General features: G+C 51.3%; 1 protein-coding gene across 1 annotated transcript in view; it reads left to right on the top strand.

Annotated features, from left to right (window-relative positions):
- Positions 1–26,188, top strand: part of TACC2 (transforming acidic coiled-coil containing protein 2) — a 191,952-nt gene that overhangs the window by 40,172 nt on the left and 125,592 nt on the right. Inside the window, exons 4-5 of the mRNA XM_088019900.1 lie at positions 3,503–8,728; positions 9,299–9,424. Coding sequence (XP_087876026.1) covers positions 3,503–8,728; positions 9,299–9,424 — 5,352 coding nt within the window. The remainder of the gene's footprint in view (positions 1–3,502; positions 8,729–9,298; positions 9,425–26,188) is intronic.

Genomic DNA, 26,188 nt, shown 5'->3' with positions numbered 1-26,188 from the left:
CGATTCTGCTTTATGGTTTTGTTGGTTCTCTTGAAGCCTGGTAGTTCAGGGGCCGTGCTTGTTTTTTCTCAATCAGGCTCCTTCCCCAAACATTCCTAGTTGGCTCAAGTGTACCTCTTCAGAACTGTGCACTTAGGAGCCCATCTGGATGTGATTGTCTCCAGCTAGGGTAGTGGGGAGGGCATCTCTGTTGTCTGCTCAGAACTTCGCTGCAGCAAATCACCTCTCTTCCCAGGTTGCTTTACCCTATGTTTCACCCTTTCTTGTGCTGGGGGTGTGTGGTCTGCACCAAGGAGACCGCATCCAGACTCATCCTACAACCTCAACTCAAAGGCAGTGCCCCCTACAGGCTGAAAACCTTCCACTTTAGAAGGTTTTGCACAGCCAAGCCCACAAGAGCTGGCCTTTGGATTCTGAGCAGCATCTCCATCCCACACATTTTGATACAATCTTGAAGCACAAAAGGACATTATGTAAGCTTCAATTAATGCAGAGCCCTCACGGATCAGTTCTTAGGATTTTTCCTGCCCTTAGGCAAATTTACTTCTGACAAGTGGCTTTAATCTGGTTTTAAAAAATTGCTTCGGATGGGCAATCAAAGAAATTGCTGGTGTTCAGCTTATGCTAAAAAAACCAAGCAGGGTTTTTATGTGGGGGGAGAGTCGTGTGCCTCACACTCGGTGGGAATTTGCTCCTGGTTGTTTTCTGATAAGACCCACAGGTTTTCAAGCTGCCCTAATTGAGTGAATCTATCATCTTGTCCCCAAATGATAAAGACTTCATTCCGCCTGAAGGGAAGCCCCACAGTCCCCCTAAGCTGGCGGCTCCTGTCAGAGGCAGGGACAAGGAAGTGGTTTTATTTGTCTTCTTACCCGCGTGGAGGGGGCTGTGTTCTGTGCCTCTGGAGCAAGCAGACGTATGTGGGAAGGACTTCATTTCTGAATTACACACCATTAATCTCATTAACTGCTAAGTGCTGTGACCCCGAGTTAATGGGTGGGACACAAAATGTAAAGTGCTTGTAAAAAGGAAACTGGCCAGATGTGGAGTGCAGAGTGGTCGGTTCCAGAATAATCCAACAGCGCTGCGGCTTGTGAGCCCTCCCGAGCCTGGTGCTTCCGGGGGTGGTTCCCCATGTGGCCGTCAGCGCTGGGCCACGGCTTTCTGGGTGCAGCCGTCCTTGTGGCCAGCTGAGGATTAAAGGGATTGTATAACTTGGCCTCTGAGTTGTCTCTTCTTTGCCCTTGTCAGCTCTGCTTGTGGGTCTGAAAATACAAATCTGGTTGAGACAGTAGCCAACTCTTTCTTGGGTCCCTCTTGAATATCTTCCGTGCCTCAGGCACATCATTCATGTGTCAAATGTGCAGGAACAGGCATTACGTGAGGATGTTTGGTGTAGTGATGATGCGCACACCCCCCCCTCAAAGATGTCCAGTACATTTCACAGGTGAGGGGCTTGGAGAGAGGCTGCAATGGAGTCAGGGTAAGAGACTCCAGGCATGAACCACTGGTTTGTCACAGTTCTGGAGGCTGGGCTCCAACATCGAGGTGCCAGCACATACCATTTGGTGGGAGCCTGCTTCCTGGTTCATAGAGGGATGATTTTTTGCTGTGTCCTTGCAAGGCAGAAGGGACAAGGGAACTCTCTGGGGACTCGTTTATAAGGCCACGAATCCCATGCATGGGGGCTCCATCTTCAAGACCAAGTCACCTCCCCAAAGCCCCACCTCCTAATACCATCCCCTGGGGGATTAGGTTTCAACACATGAGTATGAACTGGGGGGACACAAGCGTCCGGTTTCTCTCCTTGGAAGTGTGTATTCTTGGAGGCAGTACAGATTATTTTCCGAACCTTTCATTTTGGAAAATTTGAAACCTCAAGCTGTTGCGAGAAAGTACAATAAGTACCCATATACCTATATTGTGCCGACATGGTCGGTTTCTAATGAGACCTTTCTTCTTGGCTTGCAGATGTTGGCTTCTTGCTGTGTCCCTCATGGCTTGTTCTCTGCGTGGCACACTCCTGGTGTCTCTTCCTCTTCCTATTAGGACACCACTTAGATTGCTTTAGGACTCAACTCCTATGACTTTATTTAACCTATTTACCTCCTGAAAGGCCCCATCTCCAAATACAGTCACATTGGGGGTTTGGACTGCAACATATGGATTTTAGGGGGACACAATTCAATTTCTAAATTTTAATAGGAATGTATTCCACCTTGCTACTATGTGCATCCCTGATAAATGAATGTATATGCATTGCCTTGCATTCGAAAGCTAGAATTTTGGTAGTGAATGTGTACAGTAGAATCTTTTCTCTGGTCACATTCAGAACACTGTGGGTCTGTGAATGGGTCAATGTACATATATATGTAACAGTTGCAAGAGCATTCCATAGATTTTCCTTCCTATAATAATTTCATTATTTTTTTCCCTAAAATAATTTCAAAGAACATGCTAAAAGCCCTAGAAAAACCATGCTTCTATTGACTTTGTCTTGTGCAGTTTCTCTTGGTGCTAAGAGATATATGATCATAACAAGGACATAGAATCACATCTATGTAAAAATAATAAAATTGCATCCTTTAACAAATTGTGCAGAAAAAAAGGAAATTCACCAGAACACTTCAAGTGGCAAGCATGTGGGAGATGTTTTCGTCTACATTTTCAAAATGTTGTGTTGGCCATATATTATTTTAAAATTTAAAAAATGCATTTAATGAAAACCATGCAGAATTGAAAACCCCAGTCCAAATATGGCAGGTGATAAACTATTTTACAGTACCTGGATAGCTGGTTATCTACAGCAAATCCATAATTCTGAGTCATGTTCCCCTAAATTCCCATAGTTTTGCTTTACGTGCTGTCCAGCTAAGTAAGTTCAAGTTAAGACAAATATGGGTATGAAGGTAATTCAGCTCCCAAGAATTTTATATATAGGTCACATGCAGGAATTCCATAGCTAAACAGAATTGATTTTTGGCTGACATCCCTCACAGTACCACATGTTGAATTAAAGAATCAAGTCAACTATTCTCAAAAATAGCTCTTTATTTCGAAGCATGGCTTTGCCCACTTGTGCCTTTTCCCCAAACATCTAAAGATCCTCATTGAGTACTTAGGACCTCCTTGTAAGTTACACAGAACTGGTTCAAACCCTCTATTATGATTTATACCTATTGAAAACTTTCTGATTTCCCTGCATTTTGGACTACTGTGACTATGTTTTCATATTTCCTGTTCACAACTGACCATCATGGATAACTCCAAGCTGAATGTTTTGAGATTTCCTGATTTTGGGAGAAAGTAAGGGCACGTGGAGGGTTATGGGAGGGGGAGGATGGGGGGCGTGGTCTCTTCATGGAGAGGGATGAGCTGCATGGGGATGCTGTGTTTTGTGGTCTTTAGAGGGGAAAGGGTGGGGGTGATTCTGCCTGTGATGTGGCTCTGGACGCACATCCACGAGAATGAATGAAACATCAAATGTTTTCATTGTTGGCAGTGCCGTGTACCGAGGCTCCTGCTCTGCATCTGAGGGTGCCACCAGCCTGGATCCGTGCATCGTGTCCCCGGAGGTGACTGAGCCAAACAAATGCCCACAGGAAGCCAGGGGCCCAGAAGGTTCTCCACTGCCCCGCCCAACAGTGCCCTGGGAGCAGGAGTGCCCCTCTGCCTCCATGCCCTTTGCCGAGGGCCCCCTGGAAGCTTGCTTGGCAAGCCCAGTAGCAGCACCTGAAGATTGGCCCCTCATTGGACACCCCAGGAGGGAACCTTCCCCAGATGCCCGTGGGGAGGCCCCAAAAGCGTCCGTCCCTGAAGGGGGCAGTTCTACTCAGTGCAGCGTGGACACTGTCGTCCCCAGTGCCAGGCACACATTGTCTTCCTCCAGCCGCACTGACCAGTCGCCGGGGGTTTCACCAGTACCTCCCCAAGAGCTGATGAAGGGACAGCTGTGTGAAAAAGATGGCCAGCCTGGTGATTTCGAGTCCCAAGGGAACGAGGCTGCAGGTGGCCTTCCCCTGGCAGAGTCCAGGCAGGGGGCGGCTTCTGTGCCAGAGGCCCCACAGGTCCCTGCTGCCGCTCAGCCAGGCAGGGCGAGCTCACCTGGCCTGGAGGAGTCCCCCGCGAAACCTGAGACCCCGACTCCACCAGAGCCAGCCCCCGGAGCCTCAGGCAGAGACAGATGCCAAGTGGAGGTGCCGCCTCAAGCTTCCGCCGATGGCTCAGGATTCCTCGGGGCCTGCCATGCCACCAGGAGCCCTGCAGGGGCTGCCCAGGAAACAGGCACAAATTCCCAGGAAAGCAGCCAGCAGCAAATGGGAGCCCATCTGACGCACGTCGAGCCGCCCTGGGATTCACGGAGTCCTGGCCCAGCGCCCGGGGCCGGGGGCTCTGGGAAGGAGACCGTGGGGGCCAGCAGTGCTCAGGGTCGCTGGCAGGCAGGGTGGCCGGGAAGCGAGCCCAGCGCAGCCGTCTGTGCTGTAGCAGGCAACCAGCCTGGAGGAGCTTCGCTTGAGAGCACAGAGCCCTCCCCACGAGCCCTGATGGAGGACACACGTCCAGCTTCAGGCTCCACTTCATCACCAGCTGTTCAAGCCTCTGCTGCTGCAGGAGGATCCAGCTGGTTGACCGGGGAGGTGGTTTCCGGGGCTGAGATGCCAGTTCTTACGGATATGGCCATAGAGTTAGCAGATGCAGGGTTGGCAGGATGGGAGAAGCTCGCATCCGATCTCAGAAGGGAGGGAGAGGGTCTAGGAGGGAACTGTGCAGAGGGTCCTGCCCCTTTGTGCCAGGAGGACAGGGGAGAGGTCTCAATGAGGGACCAGAAAGTCCAACAAGGGGCACTGCCCCCGGCCCCAACCAGTGTATCAGACGAAAGGGCCAGAAGCTCACTAGGGCCAAAGGATGAAGTCATGACCCCTGAAAGCCCCGCTGTGGCTGAGAAGAGCAGACTACACAAGGCCAACTCTAGGGGACAGGAAGAAGTCCCAGAGCCACTTGACAGTAGAGATCCTCAGAAGCCATGGGGAGAGCAACCCGGGGCCTTAGGCTGCAAGCCCAGCCCAGAGGTGGAAAAAGAGGAGGTTTCAGAGCGAAGCCATGATGTGGACAGCAAAGTGCATTCCGGCACCGACTCAGCACGGCCACACAGAAAGGAGGGTCCTGGGCACGCCGATCGGCCCGGCTCTCCATCAGAAGACACAGTGTGGAGCTCGGTGACCTGTGGGAGGTTGGGAGAAACCCACGGAGTCCCTGCCTCCGGCTCACTGCACAAGCTCCCCGAGAAGGATCTCGCCCTGCCCCCTGGGCCGGATGGGACTGGTGAACACATTCTTCCCAAAGAAGCTGCCTGGGAGGGGCCGGGATTGCAGACCCAGTGTCCCAACACCCTTCGGGACGTGGGGGGATTGGAAAGAATGGACTATCTTCCTGCTTTAGAATCTGAGAAATCAGGTTTCCTGTCAACTCCTGCGGCAGAGGTCATCCCCAAAGCCCAGGAGGCGGAGAGCCCATCTGACACAAAGATGAGGAGCCGCCCATCTGCGCAGAGGCCCAGCAGCTGTGCTGGGGAGGGCTTGCTGACATCCCCGGGCCAACCTTGTGGGCTGGGGCGTGAGGCAGCTGGTCAGGAAGTCCACGCTGATGGGCCATATCCCCCCGAGGGAGAGAATTTGGCAGCAGACTGTGGGCTTACGATGCTCAGCCTGGAGCAAGATCAGCAGGGAAACCCGTCCTGCCTAGGAGACAACTGGACACAAGTAGCTGCTTCTGAGGGGCCCCCAGTATCTTCTGAGAACCGTCTCCAGCCATTGCAATCAGAACCAGAAGTAACCATGCCTGACATGCTCGGGGAGAAGCCCCAGCAGTGTGCAAATGAGAAAGAGACTTATGCAGGTGGTCTAGGCTTTAAGAACCTAGACACAGATGCTTCTCCAGCCCACCTACCTGTGGAGCCTCTGGCGGATGTGTGCTTGCCCACTCGCGGGAGAGAGGAACAAGTTTCTAGATCAGAACGTCACGGGGAGCTCCCCAAAGGCAGCCTGTCTGATGCGCCTGGTTTGGCTCCCAGGGACGTGGTTCCAGAGAGTCCTGCGACAGAGCAGCCAAAACTGTCAGCAGCAATAGGACTGGAGTTGTCTGCGCGAGGGCAGAATGAGCAAGAGGGAGAATGCAGTGACAGCCTGCCTTCCAGAGTCTCGCTGCCTGCAGCAGAGGCCTCAAAAGACTCTCCTCTTACAGGTCACTGGGGCAGAAAGGAGAGTTGCTGTGCACAGCAGGGGCCCAACAAGTCCCAGCAGGAACTGGCAGATGGGTCGCGAGCCAGCAGCCGGCATGAAGAAGCATGTCTCAGGGATGCAGAACTTTCTGAAGCAGCTGACGCTCAGCCCCCGCTCCAGGGGTTGGGTAAGACGGAGAAGGCAAGTAAGAACACAGTGGGGACCCCACCTTGTCAGCCTGACTCAGTCGCTCTCCTGGATGCAGCCCACGGCCCGCCAGCCCCGGCGCCCGCCAGCCTTGGAGGCACACCCAGCCAGGATGCCCCAGACAGAGAGGAGTATGGGGAGACGCAGGGAGGCAGGCAGCAACCCGTGCCGGCCCCACAGAAGGAAATGGAGCACCCTACCACCTCTGATGAGGAGGCCCCAAGGCTCCTTGGAAGTTTCCCAGCGGCCGAGGATCAAGGCGCCGATGGTGGGGCTGCCGAGACTGCCGGGGATGCTGAGGAAGGGCACCTGGGGATGCAGCGGGCTCTGGAGGGGCCCGCAGAAGTTTCTCGGAGTGGTGGCTCCCTTCAGACTGAGCAGCGCGCCTCCCCGGAGAAGGAAGCTTCTACCTTTGCCTGGGGTGAGCCAAGCCAAGCAGAGCAGCTTTCAGCCAGTGGCCAGGGTGCCTTGCTACCAGCCGGAGAGCTGGGGGGCAGTCCCAGGAGCAAGGTGGATATTCCTGCAGCCCAGGCTGTCCCCAACCCAAAGAAACCCCTGCCACCTGGGCCACCAGAAGAGGCTACTCCAGACACTCCTTACCTGCATATCGATGGTGCTGCCGGGAAGGGGGCAGGCCCCTGTCTCATAGAAGAGCCCCTGCCGGCCTTGGAAAATGCCACCTCCATGGAACTTTCTGCCCGCCTGCTTGGCCCTCTGTCACAACCAGGGGCGGCCAGTGGGGAGGTCTCTGTGGTGCACGTGAGCAGTGGAAGCCCCAGAGCTGGAAACGCTGAGGGACCCGCGGACTCCATCCCCTACCTGGACGGGGCGCTGCTTCTGACCGAGAGTAAGCAGATGACAGGGGCGGGGGAGGAGGCCAGAGCTCCTGGTGCGGACCCAGAGCCCGGTGGGCCGCCAGCGCGCCCTGCCAGTGACGAAAGCATGGCAGGTGAAGCAGCAGGGGAGGCAGAGGGCAGCGGGGAGAGGATGATAGAACCTTCCAAGGATCCGAGGAGGGTCGCTTCGGGTGGTGTGGACGCAAGCTCCAAGCAGATCGGCATGATCACTGGGTTCCCTGACTTCAGGGAGCACATCACCAAGATCTTTGAGAAGTCTGTGCTCAGAGCCCTGACTGCTGATCGGCCCCAGAGTGCGGCGGGAGAAAAGGCAGGAGCAGAGGGGAACGTGAGGGGTGAGGACCTCCCGGGGCCACACCCGGAGAAGCCTCCAGACGGGGCTCAAGGAGTGGCCGTCGCCCCTCTCCCCGCCCTTCCTGCTGGACTCGGAGTGGATGCAAAGGAGAAGAAGCAAGAGTTGCCTACAGAGGCTGAGCTCCCCTGTCTGGTTCCCCAGGATCCCGCTGTAGGAAGGCTGTTGGGTCTGGCGGCGCCAGCCGCAGGGCCAAACCTGTCAGGTGCCGGCGTGGGGAAGGAGATGACCGGTGTCCCACAGACTGTGCAGGAGAGTGAGAAGCCAGAGGGGGCTCGGGAGGCTGGGCCGGGGCTTGGCGGTCAGGCCCCCTCACAGCAGGGCAGGGGCCAGCAGGAACTAGCCTCGGGTCCTTCCCTGCCCGCAGCTGTTCGGGAGACTCCCGTGGAAAAAGCTGCTGACTTCCAGGTGGATCTGCAGAGCCACCGAGAAGGGGCCTTCGTTCCAGAAGACAGAATTCCTCCTGGAACATACCCCCAGGAGACATCCACCGGTGCCAGTCAACCCAGAGAGGATGGTGCCTGGGGCTTTGCTCACACAGGGGGTCCGAGTGACATGCCAGTGTCCACCTCTGCCCTGGGAGCATCTTCTCCCCATGGGGGTGTTTCAACTGTGGCCGAGGCCATCCATGAGCCCTGGACCCCCGACACCGTCGGGGGGGATCAGAGGTGTGGAGGTGGTGCCCTGAGCAAGCCGTGCGCTCCTGAGCTACAGGCTACACAAGCATCCACTCCCATAGAGCCCGGCTCGGTGGCAGGAGCTGCTGGGGAAGCGGAGGGTGACGTCGCCTCGAGCACAGCTGAGACCCGGGCGCGTGTGGCTGGTGACCCGCCTGAGACAGGTACTACGAGGATGTTCTCTGGTGCTGCTCACGGGGACGCAGGCTGCTCTGCTGGGGCCCCAGGCACGGAGGATGCAGCCACTCTGCGAGGGGCCGGCCCGGCCGTGCACCTGCTGGCTGAGGAGCAGCCCAGGCCTGAGCCCCTGACTCCTGCTGGGGGCGGGAAGCTGCGAGTCTCTTCACCTCCGGAACCTGACGAGCTTCAGGACCCGAACCCCCAAACCCTGGCTCTGGGAGTGCTCCACCCCGAAAGGTACAGAAAAGGACAAACTCCCAGGGGGACGTGGGGCCAATGTCAAAAGTGAATCCCACCCCTGTTTTTAAGAGTCAAATAGACGGGTGGTTTTTAAAAAAGCTAGGTTTTCTATGCCTAAATGTTTAAATTTACCTGCTTGCAACCTTTGGATATGCTAAGATTCTGAGAAAGGTGAGAGAAATGGGTGGAAGTGGGGAGCTGTTTGTTGGACACAAACAGAGTCCTGTTCGCTCTCTGTGTTCTTCAATTCATTTCACTCAAACTGTCTGAAAAGCGTGAAATGTTTACTGGCTGGCCACGCTCTTGGGTCATAGGTTAGAGTCAATCATATGTTTTTCCGGAGCCCAAATACCTTTGCTTTTGAATCTGGATTTATTTATACAGAGAGGCCTAAATGATCCAAAAGCATCTCAAAACCATTGACTGCTGGAAGCTGATTTTTTTTTTTCCCCTAGGGATTTTGGGGTAGTACCTGCTTAAAGCTTGAATTGGGAAATGGACGTTTTCAGTCACATGTGGAGAGAAATACCCTTCTTACCATCTATGGCTTTCTTTATATTGTTCCAGAAGAAGCCCCGGGCCTGGCCCATCCACCTTACCTTCAGTTCCTGAGAAGGATGCTCCAGATGCCCCAGGCGAGGTCACCTCAGATGAGGCCAGAAGTGCGGGAGGAGCAGAAAGGTCAGTGAAAAGGTGTCAGCCTTTGGAGAACCATGAGGACTTCTTTGGCAGAGACGCACTGGATGTTTTGCAGAGGAGAGTTCTGTTTACACACGAGTCCTTATATAAGCAAGAAGCAAACAGCCTTTCCCATTCTTTATACAGGTAAAGCAGTGCCCGAGATGACGGAGAGCTCCACTGTTATACACGGGATGGAGTGTATTTCACATCTAAGCTTACTACCTTAAAAAAAAAAAAACAAACAAAAAACGAAGAGCTTTATTGAGATGTAATTCACATGCCATACAGTTTGTTCATTTAAACTGTATAGTTCAGTGGCTTCACAGAGTTGTGCAAGCATCACTACAATCAATTTTAGAACATTGTTATCCCCCCCAAAGAAACCCTGCACCCCTTGGACATCACATCCCAACCCCCAGCCCTAGACAAGCACTAATTTGAGGCAAATGGGTTCAACACTGATTTAATCTCTGAAGCAGGAGTGTCTACTCACCAACCCCCGTCACATTCCATAGAGATCTCAAGATTAGGGGACAAATGACAGATGTAACTGTGAATCCTGGATGCTCACACTTGTGTGAGGTGTGCCTGCTGGTTCTTTCCTGAGTGAAATGCCACCTAAGATTGTAGAAAAGCAGCTGCTCAGAAGAAACTTCCCCAGAAGGATGAACCTTCTGGGGAAATGGAGATATTGTGAACATCCTTAGACCTCCGGCTGTTCCAGTGCTCTGTGTGTGTGTGTGTGTGTGTGTGTGTGTGTGTGAGTGGAGCAGGGTTGGACTTTAAATCAGTACCTGTGGCAGCCCAGTGTATTCTACCAAACAGCTGCAGGCATTTTAGAAATGATTTGATTCATATTTTGCACACGCGGAAAGAATGTACGATCACCTGTTTTTCGAGTCTGAGCACTTCCCCCGACACCCAGCTGCTTTTCTGCCCTCACAAGGGCCCCTCTTGTAATTCTGGGCTGGCGAGATTCAGGCGCGTGCTGCCCAGGCAGATGCAGGTGTAAGCGGCAGGGGACACTTGTCTCTGCGGCTGATGTAGCACTTAAGTCCTCCTGCGGCCCTTGCTGGTATGTCTGTTTGACAGTCCCAGTTCAAGCAGGAAAAATATCTAACCAGAAAAATCCTCTCCCTCCCCACCAGTGAGATATTAGCACCTTTCCCAAAGTCCCTGGAGGTTTTACCCCCTTCTTGGAGAACTTGGGGCCAGATGTTTAGTAAGTAGTTCAATAAATAGTTCATGGCTTATCGTTCTAAGCACTTAAACATTTTAAATCATAATTTCTAAATTAATATTAGAACATCTCTAAGGAATAGAAAAGTAGAAGGAATAAGAGAAAAGGCCACAACCTTACCACCTAATGATTGCTGGTATTTATTATGTTGTGTATTTTCACCCACCGTTTTCTCTAAATATCTGCAGAGTGCTTTTCCCCTCTGCCATCGAAACTCTGCAAGCATGTCTTAGTGGCTGAGGGTGTCTGACTTAGCACAGTTGATTGAGCAGCGGACATTTCGGTGATGAGCAGTGTTTCTGTTCCCTTTGCCCTGAGGGAGGGTCCGCCAGGGGGTAGACTCTTAGACTCTCTGAGATGCACCATCCGACTTGGCAGCCGCTCGTCACCTGTGAGTGGAGGTGGGCTGTGAGTATAAAATACATACCGGGTGGTGAAGATTTAGTATGAAAAAAAAAAGAACATAAAACACATGATTCATAATTTTTAGGTTGGTATATGTTAAAATAATATTTTGGATGTATTGGGTGAGAATATATTATTAAATTTCATTTCATGTATTTTTTTTTAAAGATTTTATTTATTTGAGAGAGAGACACAGCGAGAGAGGGAGCACAAGCAGGGGGAGTGGGGGAGGGAGAAGCAGGCTTCCCGCCGAGCAGGGAGCCCGATGCGGGGCTCGATCCCAGGACCCTGGAACCATGACCTGAGCCGAAGGCAGACGTTTAATGACTGGGCCACCCAGGCGCCCCTCATTTTTCATGTGTTTCTTTTCCCTATTTCTAATGTGGCTACCAAAACTTTTAAAATCACATATGTGACTTTTGCATTCTTGGCTTGCACGTGTGACTCAGCGTCTACTTCTGGTTAGATCATTTGGCTCCACAATGTGCACTGCCCTGGTCCTTGATGCAGGACGCCTGGCTTTTCCTGTCCTTTGGATTTCTTAGGAAAAACGCCTGCCTCCGTCTCATTGGCTGAGGATTCTCAGAAAGAATTCTGAATGGACCCTCCGCTCCAGCCTGCCAAGTGGGGTGACCTCCGGCTCCCCTCCCTCAAGGGGAATTACGGGGGCAGCAACATCCGGGCAAAGGGGCGGCCACAGATTCCAACTTAGGCTCAGTAGACCATCGGAGTTCTCCCGGAAGAGACCAGCTCTTTTCAACAGAAATAGGACACAAGCCATAAATGTAACCCTAAATTTACTATAAGCCACATTCAAAACTAAACAGAAACAGATAACATTAATTTCAATAATATATTTTATTTAACCCAATATATCACAAATATTATCATTTTAACAAGTAATTGATATAAAGATGATTAATTTGAAATTCTACATTCTTGTTTTCATACTAAGTCTTTGAAAGTGGTGTGTATTTTGTAGCCGCGGTGCTCGATTTGGACCAGCCACATTCCAAGGATTCGAGAGCCACATGAGGTGAGGGGCTGCCCTGTTGGACACCACGGCCCCTCCCAGAGCTCTGACACCTGTCAACAATGACCCGGAAGTCCAAACCTTCCCACGGGGATCTCAAACGCCCACATCTCTCTGCCCAGCACCCTCATTCCTACAAGTTTAACACAAACGTTGGAAACACTTCTTTGCCTTGAGGAGGAGGGGGCTCAGTACCTCTGGTGAATCCTTTGGCCACAAGGGAGCCGTGCCGTGGACCGGGGTGGGCCTCAGAGAGAGTCCAGCCCAGGCCGCAGGGCACACATGCTGGGAAGAGCAGCTGTTGTCCCAGAAGGTGAAAATCAGCAGCGGCCTGGGGTGGGTTGGGAGGCCACACAACGGGCAGATGTGGTGGGGATGAAGTTCGAAGCAGGGGCCCCAAATTCACACCTCAGCTCTGCCCCTTAGTTACAACCATAACCTCAGTTTTCCCATCTGTAGAATGGGGAGGACATCTGTGCCTGCCTCATGGAGTTGCTGTGAGGGCTGAGATCATGGGTTCCAGCACAATTCTGGCACATTCTGGTGCTTCCTGGCTGTTCCCGAGTGCCTTTCTGTGGTGTGGCCTTTTCTCATGCAGTAACCTGAATGGCCACCATTTCTCCTCATGTGGAGACTGTTCTCCTCAGGGTGAGGTTCCAACCTGGCTGTCTTCCTTTTCTAATACTGAATTCTTTGTCTGAGGAAATATCTTAATGGCTGAGGAGAGTGAATTCTTTCTTACCCCTCCTGGGTAGCCCACAGTGATCTGCTTCAACTTGGAAGTTTGTGAGATTGTGTTTTATTGTAAAACCTTATGAATATCTTTTATTGTGTACCATACTGTATCATATTCCAACAACAAAAAAATAATGTTTTCGGTTGCCCAGGGAAGAGCAAATCAAATCAAAACCAACTTTTCTAGTCTCTTCTTGGTTATCAGGTGACATGCTTCTGTTGAATTTATTAAATTTTGAAGTTTCTATTGACCTGAATAGAGCTGATACCACAGATCAGCTTAGAAATGTCTCTTTTCTACCTCGGTGACAGGATAGTTTGGGAACCCAGTCTCATATGCGTGTAGATGTCAGGAGCACAAGTATGTTTACTGCTTTATTTCCCCAATTTTGAAGCCCAGTTGGCACTTCCGGTGGATACGCTTTGGGTATCCTGTGGCTTTACCGTCACCCCACACCCGAGGGATGCGTGCGCACTTAGTTCTGAGAAGCAGGTGTTGATTTCTACCATTGTGTGGCCTCTGCCTCTGGAAATTTTATTTTATTTTTAGATTGTTCTACAGAAAGTACTTGAATAGATTTCAACTTTGTATACATAGGACTCTCTTCCTTGTGGACGGAAAATGTAGAATTGGGCATTCTGACACACCATGGATGGTTAGGTCTGTACTGCTGGACCCGTCCTGGATATCCCCAAGCTTGCTTTTGCTGAGTATTTATTTACAGTGGCCTTTTTCTTTTCCATTTGGGGAAATGGTTAGAAAGTTATCCTTTCCAATTATTAGTGCATTTTGAGAGAATTAAATTATTCCCAGATGCTCAGGGTCCTAGCGCAGACCTAGGCTAAACCATGAAGGGCAGTTGGGTTGAAAAGCTGAAGGAGGTCAGGAGGGGCGGGGGGAACAGAGAGAGACGATGGGCATCGTGCCGAGGAAGTCCCAGGCGGGCCTGAAGCCACGTTGGAGCTGCTTCTCACTCTGCCTCCCACGCTCGCTCCCCACTCGCTCTCCACTTCTTCCTTCTCTCTCCTCCTCCTTCTAAAATTACCAGCTGTGACACCGTGTTTTCAAGTTTAAGAATAAGGTTTTGAGGATGGCTAGAGCTGTGTAAATTGGGAAAAAGAAAAAAAAAAAAAGGACTCAAGCATCATTCTCTTTGTAGATAAAACCAGGACTACAGATCCCCCTCTCCACCGAGATCCTTCTGGGTTTGCGTTTATGTTACTTTGGTTCTATTATTTTAAAAACTTCTTTTTGAGATGTGTTGGGCTGTGGCAGAGCCCAACAGAGCTCAGGCACCCCTATGCCTTGGAGCAATGTTCTTCCCAAACGGGAGACAGTAGAGTAAGACAGACCCGTTCATATCCCAGCGGCCTCGTACCCGCTGAGTGGTCTTGGATGAGCTGCTTCGCCCTTCAGTCTCCTCATACCTATAAAATGGGAAAACCCAAAAAACAAAAAAAAAACACTTCTCAGTTAGGGTTGGAGTTAGGGTACGCTTGGAATGTTTCCAAAGCATCTGCTATAATGCTTTGTATATGGTTGGTGTGGAATAAAAATGGCATCTACTATTCTAATTGTAAATGTATTTATCCGGAGGCATCCTGGCCATTAAGCAAAGGGAGGAGATGGCCACGGTCCCTAAATGAAATGGAGCCCCCTCAGGAACAGGGAGACTGCCACCGGGGGAGAGTCATTTCCAGCTGTTGGGCCTGTCGGCACCTCCACACGTCGCGTGTAATCTTGCTCGGCTCACAAGGAGCTTGTTACCGGGCTCAAAGGTCCGTAGGAACTAAAGGCTCTACCAGTGACGTGGATTTATAGTGTTACCAACAGCTTCAATCATTGTGAGCCGTCATGTATAAAAGTCAAAGGACCTTTTAAAATGAAGCCTTGATGTTCGGAAGCTTTTGTGTTCCGTAATTAAAATGCATTTTCTTGGAGGTGAAGCTGTCCTTTGGAAACGCTCCAGGTCACTTTGGAAATCTGGCTTCCGGGGTGCCCGCATGAAGGGTGGCAGGGGGGTTGGATTTCCTGCCGTGGCTTCTGGCTCTTCTGGGTTTCTGAGCCCCTCTGCCCTGTGGCCTCCGTCACGCGGCACCTGGACCCAAGGTGGGGAGGAGCTGCTCACTGCCACCTGAAAAACCAGGGCCAGTTTCAGAGCTGGGTGGTGATTTTCCAAATGAATGTGTCCACACTGACCCGGCTGTTCTTCCTGGAACCTCTCATTATGGCCGCTGGTGGAAGCCCTACAGCATGGACCTGGATGCAGCGGGGTTTGAGAAATGGGTATTTTCGACTCTGGCTGGTGATTGCAGGAAGGAAACTCGGGGGGCATTCTCGTTGAGGCTCAGAATAGAAAAGGGACAGGAAGCTAACTGGCAGGGAGTTAGTGCCAGATTCTGGGCCCTGATGGCCTCTGATGGCATATTTCCCCCTTGATGCCTGACCTGAGCCAAGGACACTTCCACTGTCCTAGCCAGGCCAGCCACCCCAAATCTGCTTCTAGGCTTTTGAGAGAAGAATTCTTAGTTCTGGGGTAGAACAAGCACAGGCCTTGAAGGTGACAGACCTCAAGTCCCAGCTCAAGGTCTAGCTCTGTGACCTTGGGGGCGTCACCCTCCAAACCTGTTTACTCACCTGTAAGACAGGGGCACATCACGCTCCCAGCATTGTTAGGATTCAATGAGCCACTTTGTTTGGAATGCCTGACACAAAACAAGAACTCTGTGTGAGTCTCCTTTCACTTATTCCTTCCTCTGGGCCAAAGTACCTCTGCACCCAGCACCTTCTTTCTCTCTCCGAGAAATCCAGCCCCTTGGTAGGTGCTGTTTGTGGACACCTTTAGCAGAGGAGAAAGGGGAGGCTCAGGCATGTGGTGTGGCTTGCTCAAGGGCAGAGAGCTCATAAGAGCAGGAGCTGGGGCTAAAACCTCTCTTCTGGAAGGTGTTTCACACCTCAGCTTAGACCCCTGATCATTAACTCATCAGCCAGGTGGAATCTTGGAGAGGTTACTCTCTACGACAGCGCTGTCCACTAGAACTTTATACAGTAATAGAAAGGTTCTCTATCTCTTCTATCCAGTATGGCTGACACTCGCTGCACGTGGCTACAGAGCACCTGAAATGGGGGCCCTTGAAAATCAAGGGTCTGTTTCAGGGCGAAGTGGATTCAGGGCCACTGAGGAGCTGAACTGTGAGTTGTATTGAATTTGATTATTTAAAATTGAAGTTGAGGGGCGCCTGGGTGGCTCAGTCGTTAGGTGTCTGCCTTCGGCTCGGGTCAGAATCCCAGGGTCCTGGGATCGAGCCCCAAGTCAGTCTCCCTGCTCCGCGGGAAGCCTGCTTCTCCCTCTCCAACTCCCCCTGCTTGTGTTCCCTCTCTCGCTGTGCCTCTCTCTGTCAAATAAAATTGAAGTTGGACTAGCCACACGGGGCTAGTGGCTTCTGCAGAGGACAGCCCAACTCGAAGACATAGTTTCTTCATGTATCCTAGCAAGATGAATCATCACCATCAGAGGCGGTGTGGATTCCAGGAGGTTCTATGTGTGTGCAGTCCTGACGGGGCTAGGGTGCCCGGGGGTGGTGAGTGAGCGTTGGCTTCCCCCTTGGCTCTGCAAGTGGCAAGGCCAGGTAGCTCTGTGTCCAGAGTAGAGAGTAGGGCATAGTCGCAGCACAACTGCCCAGCAACACTGATCAGCAGGAGGCATCTCTAGCCCTTGAACCAAGGAGGTTTACCCCCTGGGCCAGCCAGAGGCCCTGGCTTAGCCAGCATAACCTCACGCCCAGGCTTGGTGTGGAAGCCTCAGGGAATCCAGTCAACTGGCTCTAAACAGTGGCACTTACTCTAGAACCCTCCCTGCCCGCACTGGCCACACCTGTGTGGGAGCAGAAATGGGTTCAGGGCAGAGACTGGCCTTCCACTTGCCCTCCCTTCTCGTCCTGAGAAACTGGCAGGGTGGGAGACGCTGCCCAGGGCAGTGCGGGGTCGGCAGGCCCCAGCTAACTGCAGCTCAGCCTCCCTCCCCTTTCTTCTCAGGGCTTTTTAAGACGTTAAATATGTTAGCAGCCTGCCAATTCAGACACTGACTGTGAAAGTGTTTCTGTTTCCAGGAAGGTGCTGACACAGGTCTGAGTACTGATACTGTTACTGCCCTTTCCTTTTGCAAAATGAGCAGAGTGTGTTTGGGAATAGAAACCTCAGGGGAGGGGTGCGTCTGTGCCCTGGGAGTGGGGAGGGACCCCAGTGCGTGGTGGACTTGCGTCAGCAGCGAGGTCTCAGCCCAGGAGCCCCTGCCCTGGGGAAGCAGGGACGCTGGGCCCCCGCTGCTGCCCCACGTCAGCCAGGAGGGCCAGAGGAGGAGGGACCAGAAGTGAGGCTGAGGAGGAAAGCAGACTGGAGGGAGGGGGGCACGTTAGGCCACCTGAGTTCAAATCCAGATCTTCACTTTCAGGAGACTGCTCCAAGCCTCGGCTTCTTCATAGGTACATGGGGCTGCCAATGTCTCTGGGGAGTTAAAGGGGTGTTTATTTTTTATTATTTTTTAAAATTTATTTATTTGAAAGAGAGAGAGAGAGACAGAGCACGAGCAGGGCAGAGGGTTAGAGGGAGAAGCAGACCGGAAACTGAGGAGGAAGCCCAAACAGGGACTCAATCCCAGGACCCTGGGATCATGACCTGAGCCAAAGGCAGTCACTCACAGACTGAGCCACCCAGGCCCCCTAAATGGAGATTATAGGAGGCAAGACAGAGAATACTCTGCACAAAGCCAGCTTTCTTTTTTCTTTTTTTAAAGGTTTATTTATTTATTTTGAGAGAGAGCTAGCGAGAGCATGCAAGAGGGAGGGCTAGAAGGGAGAGGGAGAGGGAGACAGAGTCCCAAGCAGACTCTACATTGAGTGGGGAGCCTGACACGGGGCTTGATCTCATGTTCCCGAGATCATGACCTGAGCCGAAACCAAGAGTCCATGGCTTAGCCGACTGAGCCCCCCAGGCGCCCTGAGCCAGCTTTCAGTAGCTGGCGGCTGTGACTACTACAGAGCTGGGGCCCGTCAGCTCTTAGAGAGCCCACGAACAAGGTCCCTGAGCGGCGCGGAACCCCGCAGGCAGCTGCATCCCCACAACTGGCTCAGCAGTTACCAGCAAACACACCCAGACTGGGTGCTTAGAAGGGAAGCCATGGTCTCTTTCCTTAGAGAAGAGCTGAGCCTGCACACAGGCTCTGCCACTGGGAAGAGTGTTGGAGTAAATTGATAGGTGGATTGACCCACTGCAGGTAACACATGCGGTTTGGTGACTCCTAGCTCAGTGCTCACACTCCAGAGGGATCAGTTTGTTCACCAGCTCCTGTCTACTCACTGTGGCTTCTCCAGGGGACTGTACTTCCTTCCTCTCCTTGGGACTCAGTATTCTCCAACACAGAATGAGGAGTTGGGGATCACAATTCTGAATCCTCTGTTTAGGGGTGCTTGCTTGGATACAAGTTTGGTCATCTTCGGCGGGGGGAGGGTGGTCTTGGCTGGTGGCCAAGAGAATAAGCCACGATCTTGTTTCTTTGGGAATGTTAGACTTGCAGACAAGGCTCTTGGTTACCCAGCACCTGATACTCTGCGTGGCGTGCAGTGGGCACTCCATAAGCGCTTGCTGAATAATTCAACCCAACTGACTATCAGGTGAGTGGGAGCCTTCCTGTCCTGGAAAATCAGGTCAGACAGGACTGAGAGGCAGACGCCGGGTCTCACTTCCAGCTCTGCCATTAGACTGTTAGCCTCTAAGCAAATTCCTTAGCCACTCTGAGCCTCAGTTTCCTTGCCTGTAAAATGTGTATAATGCTAGGGTCTACCACATGGACATATTATGGAGATTGCATAAAAATAGTGTGTGTAAAGACCTTAGCAGAGTGTCTGCCTGGCATGCAATAAGCACTTAAATATCAGGGGTAATTGTTTTTCTTATTAGTATCATTATTACCATCATGATTTGAATGATGCTAATACCATTATTAAGGCAGGTTACTGGTAAACACGTGTGCTTTGACACATAGACTAGCTGAAATTTGCTGAAGTTCATTTGCATCTGCCTTGGATTCTTTGGAATGGGTCACTACCCTCTAAAGATACCTCCCATCCCTGAGCCACCAGCCTCCCCACCCGGGTGGCTTCAAGGTTGCAACATTATATTTGATGCAAGGTCAAGCCATCCAGCACACATGGGGAGTGCATTCTTTTCCTTGGGGAACTCGGGCTTTGGGGTTAACCTCTTGCCAAAAGTGGCTGCAAAGAAGCTGAAACCTAACATTTGTGGGAGGGAGGGAGCGCCTGTGTGGGTGAGCCCAGCTGGGGCTACGCCAGAGGAACGCAAGCTCCAAGTGCATCTTATGGGACAGATTGCCCCGACTCTTTTGGCACAACGTTTTGAGCTGCTGGCCCATCCCAAACCTCCTAGAGGAAGGGGCAGGGCTGAAGGTTGTCTGTCCTTGCCTAGTGGCCAGACACCATAGCACGATGGCTGCAGGAGACCCTTCCTGGCAGGTGACCAAGCTGCTGGAATTTAAACATGCATGGCCAGCATGGCAGAAAGTGAGAATTGGGGAGCAGGGAGTACAAGCCTTGGCGTGAGGTCTCAGCGGAGGGCAGACTGCCTGTCCGGGCCACCTATGAAGGATGTCTGGGATGGGAGCTCCTCTAACTCCCGAGTCATGGTCGCAGGGATGCTCTCCCTTTGAGACAGGTACCACCTCATGCCTGGCTCAGAGTTTCCTAGTCATGAAATATCACAACCAGAAGAACTTCAGGCCCTTCAGCCTCCTCATTTTACAGATGAGAAACCTGATACCAGAGAAGGTGTGTGACTTCCTTAAGGACACACAGCTTGTCCCGGGACCACTAAGTCCAACTCCTCTTGAGTGTGGCTCTTCTGGCCTCAAGACCAGGGTTCTTTTCAACCAACCCACTGGCACCGAGGTGAGTAAGCATCACCTTGGCCAAGCCCAGCAAGCCGCCCAGGTGAGCCTGGTTTGAACTGATGTTACAGTTCCACCCCCTTTCATCAGGGGGTGGTGGTGGCCGAAAGTATCCTGTGCTCAGGTCACATCTGAGAAAGCAGCATATGCGGGCTCCCTCTGGCTTTTTTGCAAAATAAGCTGCAGCCCGTGTGTGGTGCTGGCTCTGGCCTTCCTTTGCTTGTGGCTGGTAGCATTTGCAGGAAGAGAGCAGGAAACCCGCTGTGAAAAGTTAGTTGGACGAGTGCTCACAGATTTTCTAATTTGCCACGATTTGGGGAGGGTGCAGATGTGGATGGGGAGGGCAGTCTCGGACGAGAGTTCAAGAGAAAGTTCTGTCAAAACGTGAGTGTCATCTCCTTCTAGTTGAGTGTGTCTGTGTGGGCGGTTTTCTAGGAAACCCTCAGAGTGGTTTCTCTCTAAGTTTCTTTACAAACAGTTAAGCCATGAGGGCTTGGGAGGTAAAATACTCTTTTTTTAAAGATTTTATTTTTTTAATTTTTATTTTTTAAAGATTTTATTTATTTGAGAGAGAGAGAGAGAGAGAGAGCGCGCACAAGTGGGGGGAGGGGCAGAGGGAGAAGCAGACCCCCGCTGAGCAGGGAGCCCAACGCAGGGTTTGATCCCAGGACCTTAGGATCATGACCTGAGCCAAAGGCAGATGCTCAACCAACTGAGCCACCCAGGTGCCCCTTTAAAGATTTTATTTTTAAGTAATCTCCTCACCCGATGTGGGGCCTGAACTCACAACCCAGAGATGAAGAGTCGCAGGCTCCTCCGACTGAGCCAGCCAGGCACCCGGAGATTAAACCCACTTACTGGTCATGGCAGGGTTTAGCTTTGCTTTTGCCCGGAAGATGGGAAGCTTGTCCATTAGAAACCACGAGGCTCTGGGTTGAATTGAGGTTTATCCCTCCTATTTGGTTCATGTTTTATCTTCAGTGGAGGGTAATTATTCTGTAGAGATGGCCCCAATGGGGGCAGTTTTTGCTTTTCAGGAGCTCCCCTCGCATTCTGCGTTGGGGAACCCTAACTGAACCGATGCGATGTGGAAGGTTGTCTCACTTTCTGCTCCCTCCCCCAGTCCTGAAAAGCCATCGGCTCTGCAGTCCAAGGAAGGGCATTCTGTGCCTTCTCTTCTCAATCCCTTTTCCTTTGACATAAAACGTGGAGAAAGGTGTAAACACGGAGGCAGGCCTGGACTTCACAGGCGTCAGAGGCGGGAACTTGAGCACAGCTGAGAGATGCCGAGCAGACTCACAAGCCCTGGTCCCAGGGTGACCCTCAGCCTGCCTTGTCCCTCCCGCTCCCCGTCAGCCCTGTCAGGACCACCTTCTTGTTCAAGAGACCGGAGAGGCAAGTGTAGTGTCTGTGAAACCCTGTCTACCCTCCAGCTCTGCAGGAGGCCTCACCCCTTCCCCTGCCCCAGTATCAAGAGTCTTTTCTGTAACCTGACCACAGTTTGAAGACACAGACAAATGTGTTACAGTGTGTCATATAGGATTTCATAAGCAGAAGAGCTTGGGTGCTTGACCTGGACAGATCTGGGTTCAAATCTGTCACTTCCTCATTCTAGGACCTCAGTCAAGTTGCTTAGTCACTTCAAACCTTAGTTTCCTCATTTGTAAAATGGGTATAAATTAGTACCTTCCTCTAGAGGATTCAGTGTGATAGTGCGTGGCAAGTGCTAGCTCCGGGTTGGCACAGGCGAGTGCTCGATGCATGTCTGTCGCCTTTGGAGAGGGAGGCCTCTGAGGACAGGGTGTGGGCCTGGTCCTGTTCCTCAGCACAATGGGCTGCACACAGTAGGCCCTCAACAGATGCGTGTAGATTGACTGTATCATGTCCGGCGGATAGAGGGTGTGTGTGTGTGTATTTGATACATGCCTTAAAAGCTATCTGTGGGCCAGGTTAGTTTGACAACACAACAGAACCACTGTGGTGATAAGCCATTCACTCGTCCATTTATTCATTCATTCCAACTGAGGGCCTCCTACGTAAAGGTCCCATGCTGGGTGCTTAAGGCAGGGTTTCTCCTGCTCAGCACCACTGACACTGGGGCCTGGGTGATCGCTGGGGAGGGGTATCCTGTACATGGTAGGATGTTCAGCAGCCTCGATGCCGGTAGCGTCTTCCAAGTCGTGACGATCAAAAATGTCCCCAAACGCTGCCAAATTGTCCCCAAACGTCCCCTGGTGGGCCAGGCTGTCCCTGGCGAGCCACTGCTCTTGGGCTGTGCCACTCACGATGTGGTTCCTTATACTAGCAGCCTCAGCGGCACCCGCGAGCCTTTTTTAGATAGGCAGAACCTCGGGTCCTACCCCAGACCCGCTGAGCCAGAATCAGTGCTATACAAGGTGACTCGTTCACACCTCAGATTTGAAGACGCCGCTGAGTTCATGGGGCCACCCTGTGAGTAGCAGGGATCCAGGGCACTGTGTTCAACCTTGGCTGCACGCTGAAATCTCCTAGTGAGATTTTTAAAAAATACTGATGCCTGGGTGCCACCGCCAGAGTTCCTGATTTAACTGATAGAGGGGTGTGCCCCGGGCACAGGGAACTTCCACAGTTCCCCAGGTGATTCTATTGGGCAGCCACGTTCAAGAACCGCTGGTCTAAGGAATATAAAGGCAAATCAAAGACTCGGGCTTCAGATGCTTATATGTCTGGTGGGGAGATGAGACATCTATGTTATCATTCTCATCGTGTGGACTGAACCAAGCCCTGCGACCACCCCTCGCTCCTCGCCCTCCAGACCCTCCCAATATATTGTGGCTAATCATCAAATGTTTTATTTTTTCACCCTTACTCTGATGTCACACCAGTATCGGACTCTGACTCCTGGAGATTATTTTTCTGCCAGGAAGACAGTCCAGCGGGCAGAACTTTGCTTCCCATTGAGTCAATGACTTACATAAAATTAGGACAAGGCCAAGTTCAAATGCGGGCTGTGCTGAGCACACTTTCAGGCAATGTGGGCCTGCGTGTGAAGTAGGCTTTCTGTGCACTCCAGGAAAATTCCAAGGCCCCATCTAGAAACTCTGGATGAGGCTGAGAAGTCCCGTGGAAAGTTTCCCCCATACATTTCCTGCATGTATTTTGGGTTCCGGCTGACATTTCATCTTAGCATGGGCGGAGGTAATGGCCGAATTTTTCGAAGGCCTGAATCCCCTCTACAAATATTTCTCTCCGCCCATACAACTAAGTTCTGATGGGTTGCAGCTCAGGAATGTACTTCACCGCTTGGACAGCCCTTCATGGAATGTGAGGACTTTTCTGAGAAGCCCAAGGCAGTGATTCCTTCTAGAAAGAACTAACAAACAAAGAAGAACAACAAAAAAACTTTCTCAGAGTTTACTAGTGAAGTAGATCTTGTTTCATTAGTATGAGGGCTGCACTGACATGATAGAGCCGGGCGCTGGTCCTGGGTTCCTCATGGCATATTTTCTGCCAACAGGTTCAGAGTATATAAAAATAACGTGAAGCTTAGCGCTTTTGTCACTGCGGGCTGGTTAGGAGTTTGGGTTCGTAGATCACAGGCTGTGTGTGAACGTGGTTCTGCTGGGTGCAAGCTGGGGTAAGAGACCTTCAAGGCTGTTTCCTCCTTTGTCAGCTGAGGACAATAGGCACAAAGGCCCATCAGAGGATTAAATGAGAGAAGAGATGAAAGTCACTTAGAACGCCAACTGGCTGGCAAATGCTCACAAATGTTAGCAGATATGATAGTAGTCATTTAAAAAAGTTTTTCAATCACCTTTTCGGCTTCCTTTATCTGATTGTTAAGTGGGGAAGGCAGAGAGCAAGCCGTCATGGGGATGGTACGTTGCCACCCTTCCAAGCTGGCGGATGTTGGGACAGTCCTCTAGGTGAGCATGCTTTTGGGGTTTGGGTTTCTGGTGGCTGGGTGAAGCCCTGAGGTCTGCCTTGCTGCAGAAAGAAGGGCCTTAAGGTGCGGTGAGGTCCTGGGCGGACGGGCTGAGGGAGGCTGGTCCCCAAGGAGGGGACTCTTCTGCCAGGACAGGGCCAAGGTGGCAGTGATGAGCCGTGGGGCTGAGAGTCAGCCCAGCTGGGATGGGGGAAGCCCACCGTCAGGGCAGGGAATGGGGAAGACTCTGTTTCCTGCCCTCAAGCAGACCACACTCTGGTTCAAGAGACAGCACGCAGGCATTAAAAGATTAAGACAGCTCAGGGCCCTAATCGTCTTTGCCTTTCATTTGGTAATTGTTGTAGGTGGCCTCCAGCACTTATCTGGAAGGTATTCTCTGGGAGGCAAGGAGTTTGTCACTTCTGTCCTCACCTCTCTCCCAGGACCTAGGAGGACCTAACACACTGCAGGTGCTCGAGAAATATTTGTTGAATGAGTTGATCATAGACTTTGTTATCACAAAATGTTCCTAGGTATAGTCAAGAACAGATTTAATTCTTATGACCTAGAACATTCTATTTCTCTTCGTCCACTTCCCTTCTTTTCTTAGCTCAGTGTTTCAGCCATGTTCTTTGGGAGTGTACCATCTTGAAGACTTTGACCTTATCTGCAGGCCTCTTGTATCATTACCTACTTACTATTTTTCCTTATACCGCTTCATTTGTATTTCAGTGTATTATTTTGTTTTGTCCTAGGTAATATCTGTGAAGTTATGGTCTTGGTGTGCTAATTATGTTTCTTTCCTAATATGCTTTAAATGCATAACTATTAAAATATCCTCATATGAGAAATCTGAGTATGGTAACACCTCCTTGTCCTCTAAAACTCTGCTCAAGTATTCCCTCTTCTGGAAAAATCTCCCCATACTTCCTGCAGGGCTGATTCAATATTCCCTTTCTGCCTATGTCATGTAGGAGCCACTCCCTCATCTGACTGCAGGAGTGAGCACGAGGGATCTGACTTTGCACAGGGCCCCCACATAGCAGGTGTTCAATAAGCGATTTTGATCGACTGAATGAAACTCCTTGAGTCTACAAAAACGTACATTGCCTGGCTACATGTGGGTGCCCTGTTATCCTGTGAGGACAACATGCTATCATTCAGGGACCTGGTGTTTCGGAGCTTGCCCTCGGGGGCCCATCAACAAGACAGCTATATGAACTTCCATTTCGACTCACACCCCCAGCAAAGAGCTAGTGTGTTCTTTGTCCAGGGAGACATCACGTCCTCTGCATCAGTGAACCAGCCAGCCCTGCAATAGTTCTAGTCTCTGGCCTTGTTTCCCAGATTTCTCCATGTATCAGACTGTGGCACTGGCAATCCAGGGAGGGGGCTCTTGGTCCAGTGGGATAGAAGCAAGTCCTCAGATAGAATGGAGGTTCCTTTCAGTCTACTGAAATAACTTCTAATACACACACTCTCATTCTTCCTGCTCCAAATGCCAATGCACCTGGTGTCTGCTCGTGTTCTCGGTTCTGCATGCCTGCCCCTTGCCTCTCCAGCATGAGTCCATCTTTCCTGTCTGATACATGTTGATATCCCCGTAAGCACCTGGAACAGTGATTGTGGATGCTTATGAATATTTTATTAGTTTGCAGGTGTTTATGTGTCAGGCAAATTTGGGCACAGGTTTCTGGCCCAGATTCCCATTTTCATGTGCCTTGTCACTTCTTAGCCAAAGCTAAATACTGTTGCCACAACAGAATATGAAAGGAACTACAAACACATAGCAAAGCCTTCTTTAGTGCTCAGGGCTGGGGGCATTTCCTAGACACCAACTTGCCTCTTGGATTCCAGAAGACTCCCTTGGCAAATGATCTCCCATCTGCTCTGTGGTTTTTCATTGCTTTCTGCAGCCTTAGGTCTAGTATCTTCCAAAAGAGCACTTCCCAACATCCCAGTGGACAGTTCCTTCGGGATGCTTTTGGCGGCAAGGAACAGACAGCCCAATGCAAGACAACGTCAACAATAATCGGTCCACCTGGCAGGGAGTCCAGAGACAGGGCACTTTTAAGGTGGAGTGATTCACTAGGACATTTCATCTTCCCTTCTGCCCACATGGAGTATGTTGGCAGACGTCCCCTTCATTGTTTCAAGCTGGCTGCAGCAGCCCCCAGGCATTGTGCCCTCAAGACGATGCCAAGAAGCAGGAGGACATCTGGACAGGAGATATGCCATCTTGTGTTTTCTCTAAAGAGTGAGGGAAATGACACCATAAGCCCAGCTGACTTCCCTTCCTTTCTCACTGGTGAAGGGTGTGTCACGTGACCACACCTGCACTCATTATTTGAATATAAGCAAGTAAGTCAATGAGGAGAGGGAAGAGCAGTTTTGGAGACAACCAATGACTCCTGCCACAAAACTTTAGTTTCAGAGTTTCTCCAAGTGTGGTTTGGAAAGCATCTCCAACCAGAATCTGCTTGCTGCTAAAATGTACGTT

The sequence above is a fragment of the Eumetopias jubatus genome, unplaced genomic scaffold (assembly GCF_037043125.1).
Source record: "Eumetopias jubatus isolate StellerSeaLion01/CBP00866 unplaced genomic scaffold, mEumJub1_p1.0 scaffold_17, whole genome shotgun sequence".
NCBI classification, from domain to species: domain Eukaryota; kingdom Metazoa; phylum Chordata; class Mammalia; order Carnivora; family Otariidae; genus Eumetopias; species Eumetopias jubatus.
The sequence above is the reverse complement of the archived record's forward strand: the minus strand, read 5'-3'. Positions and strand labels throughout refer to the sequence as shown.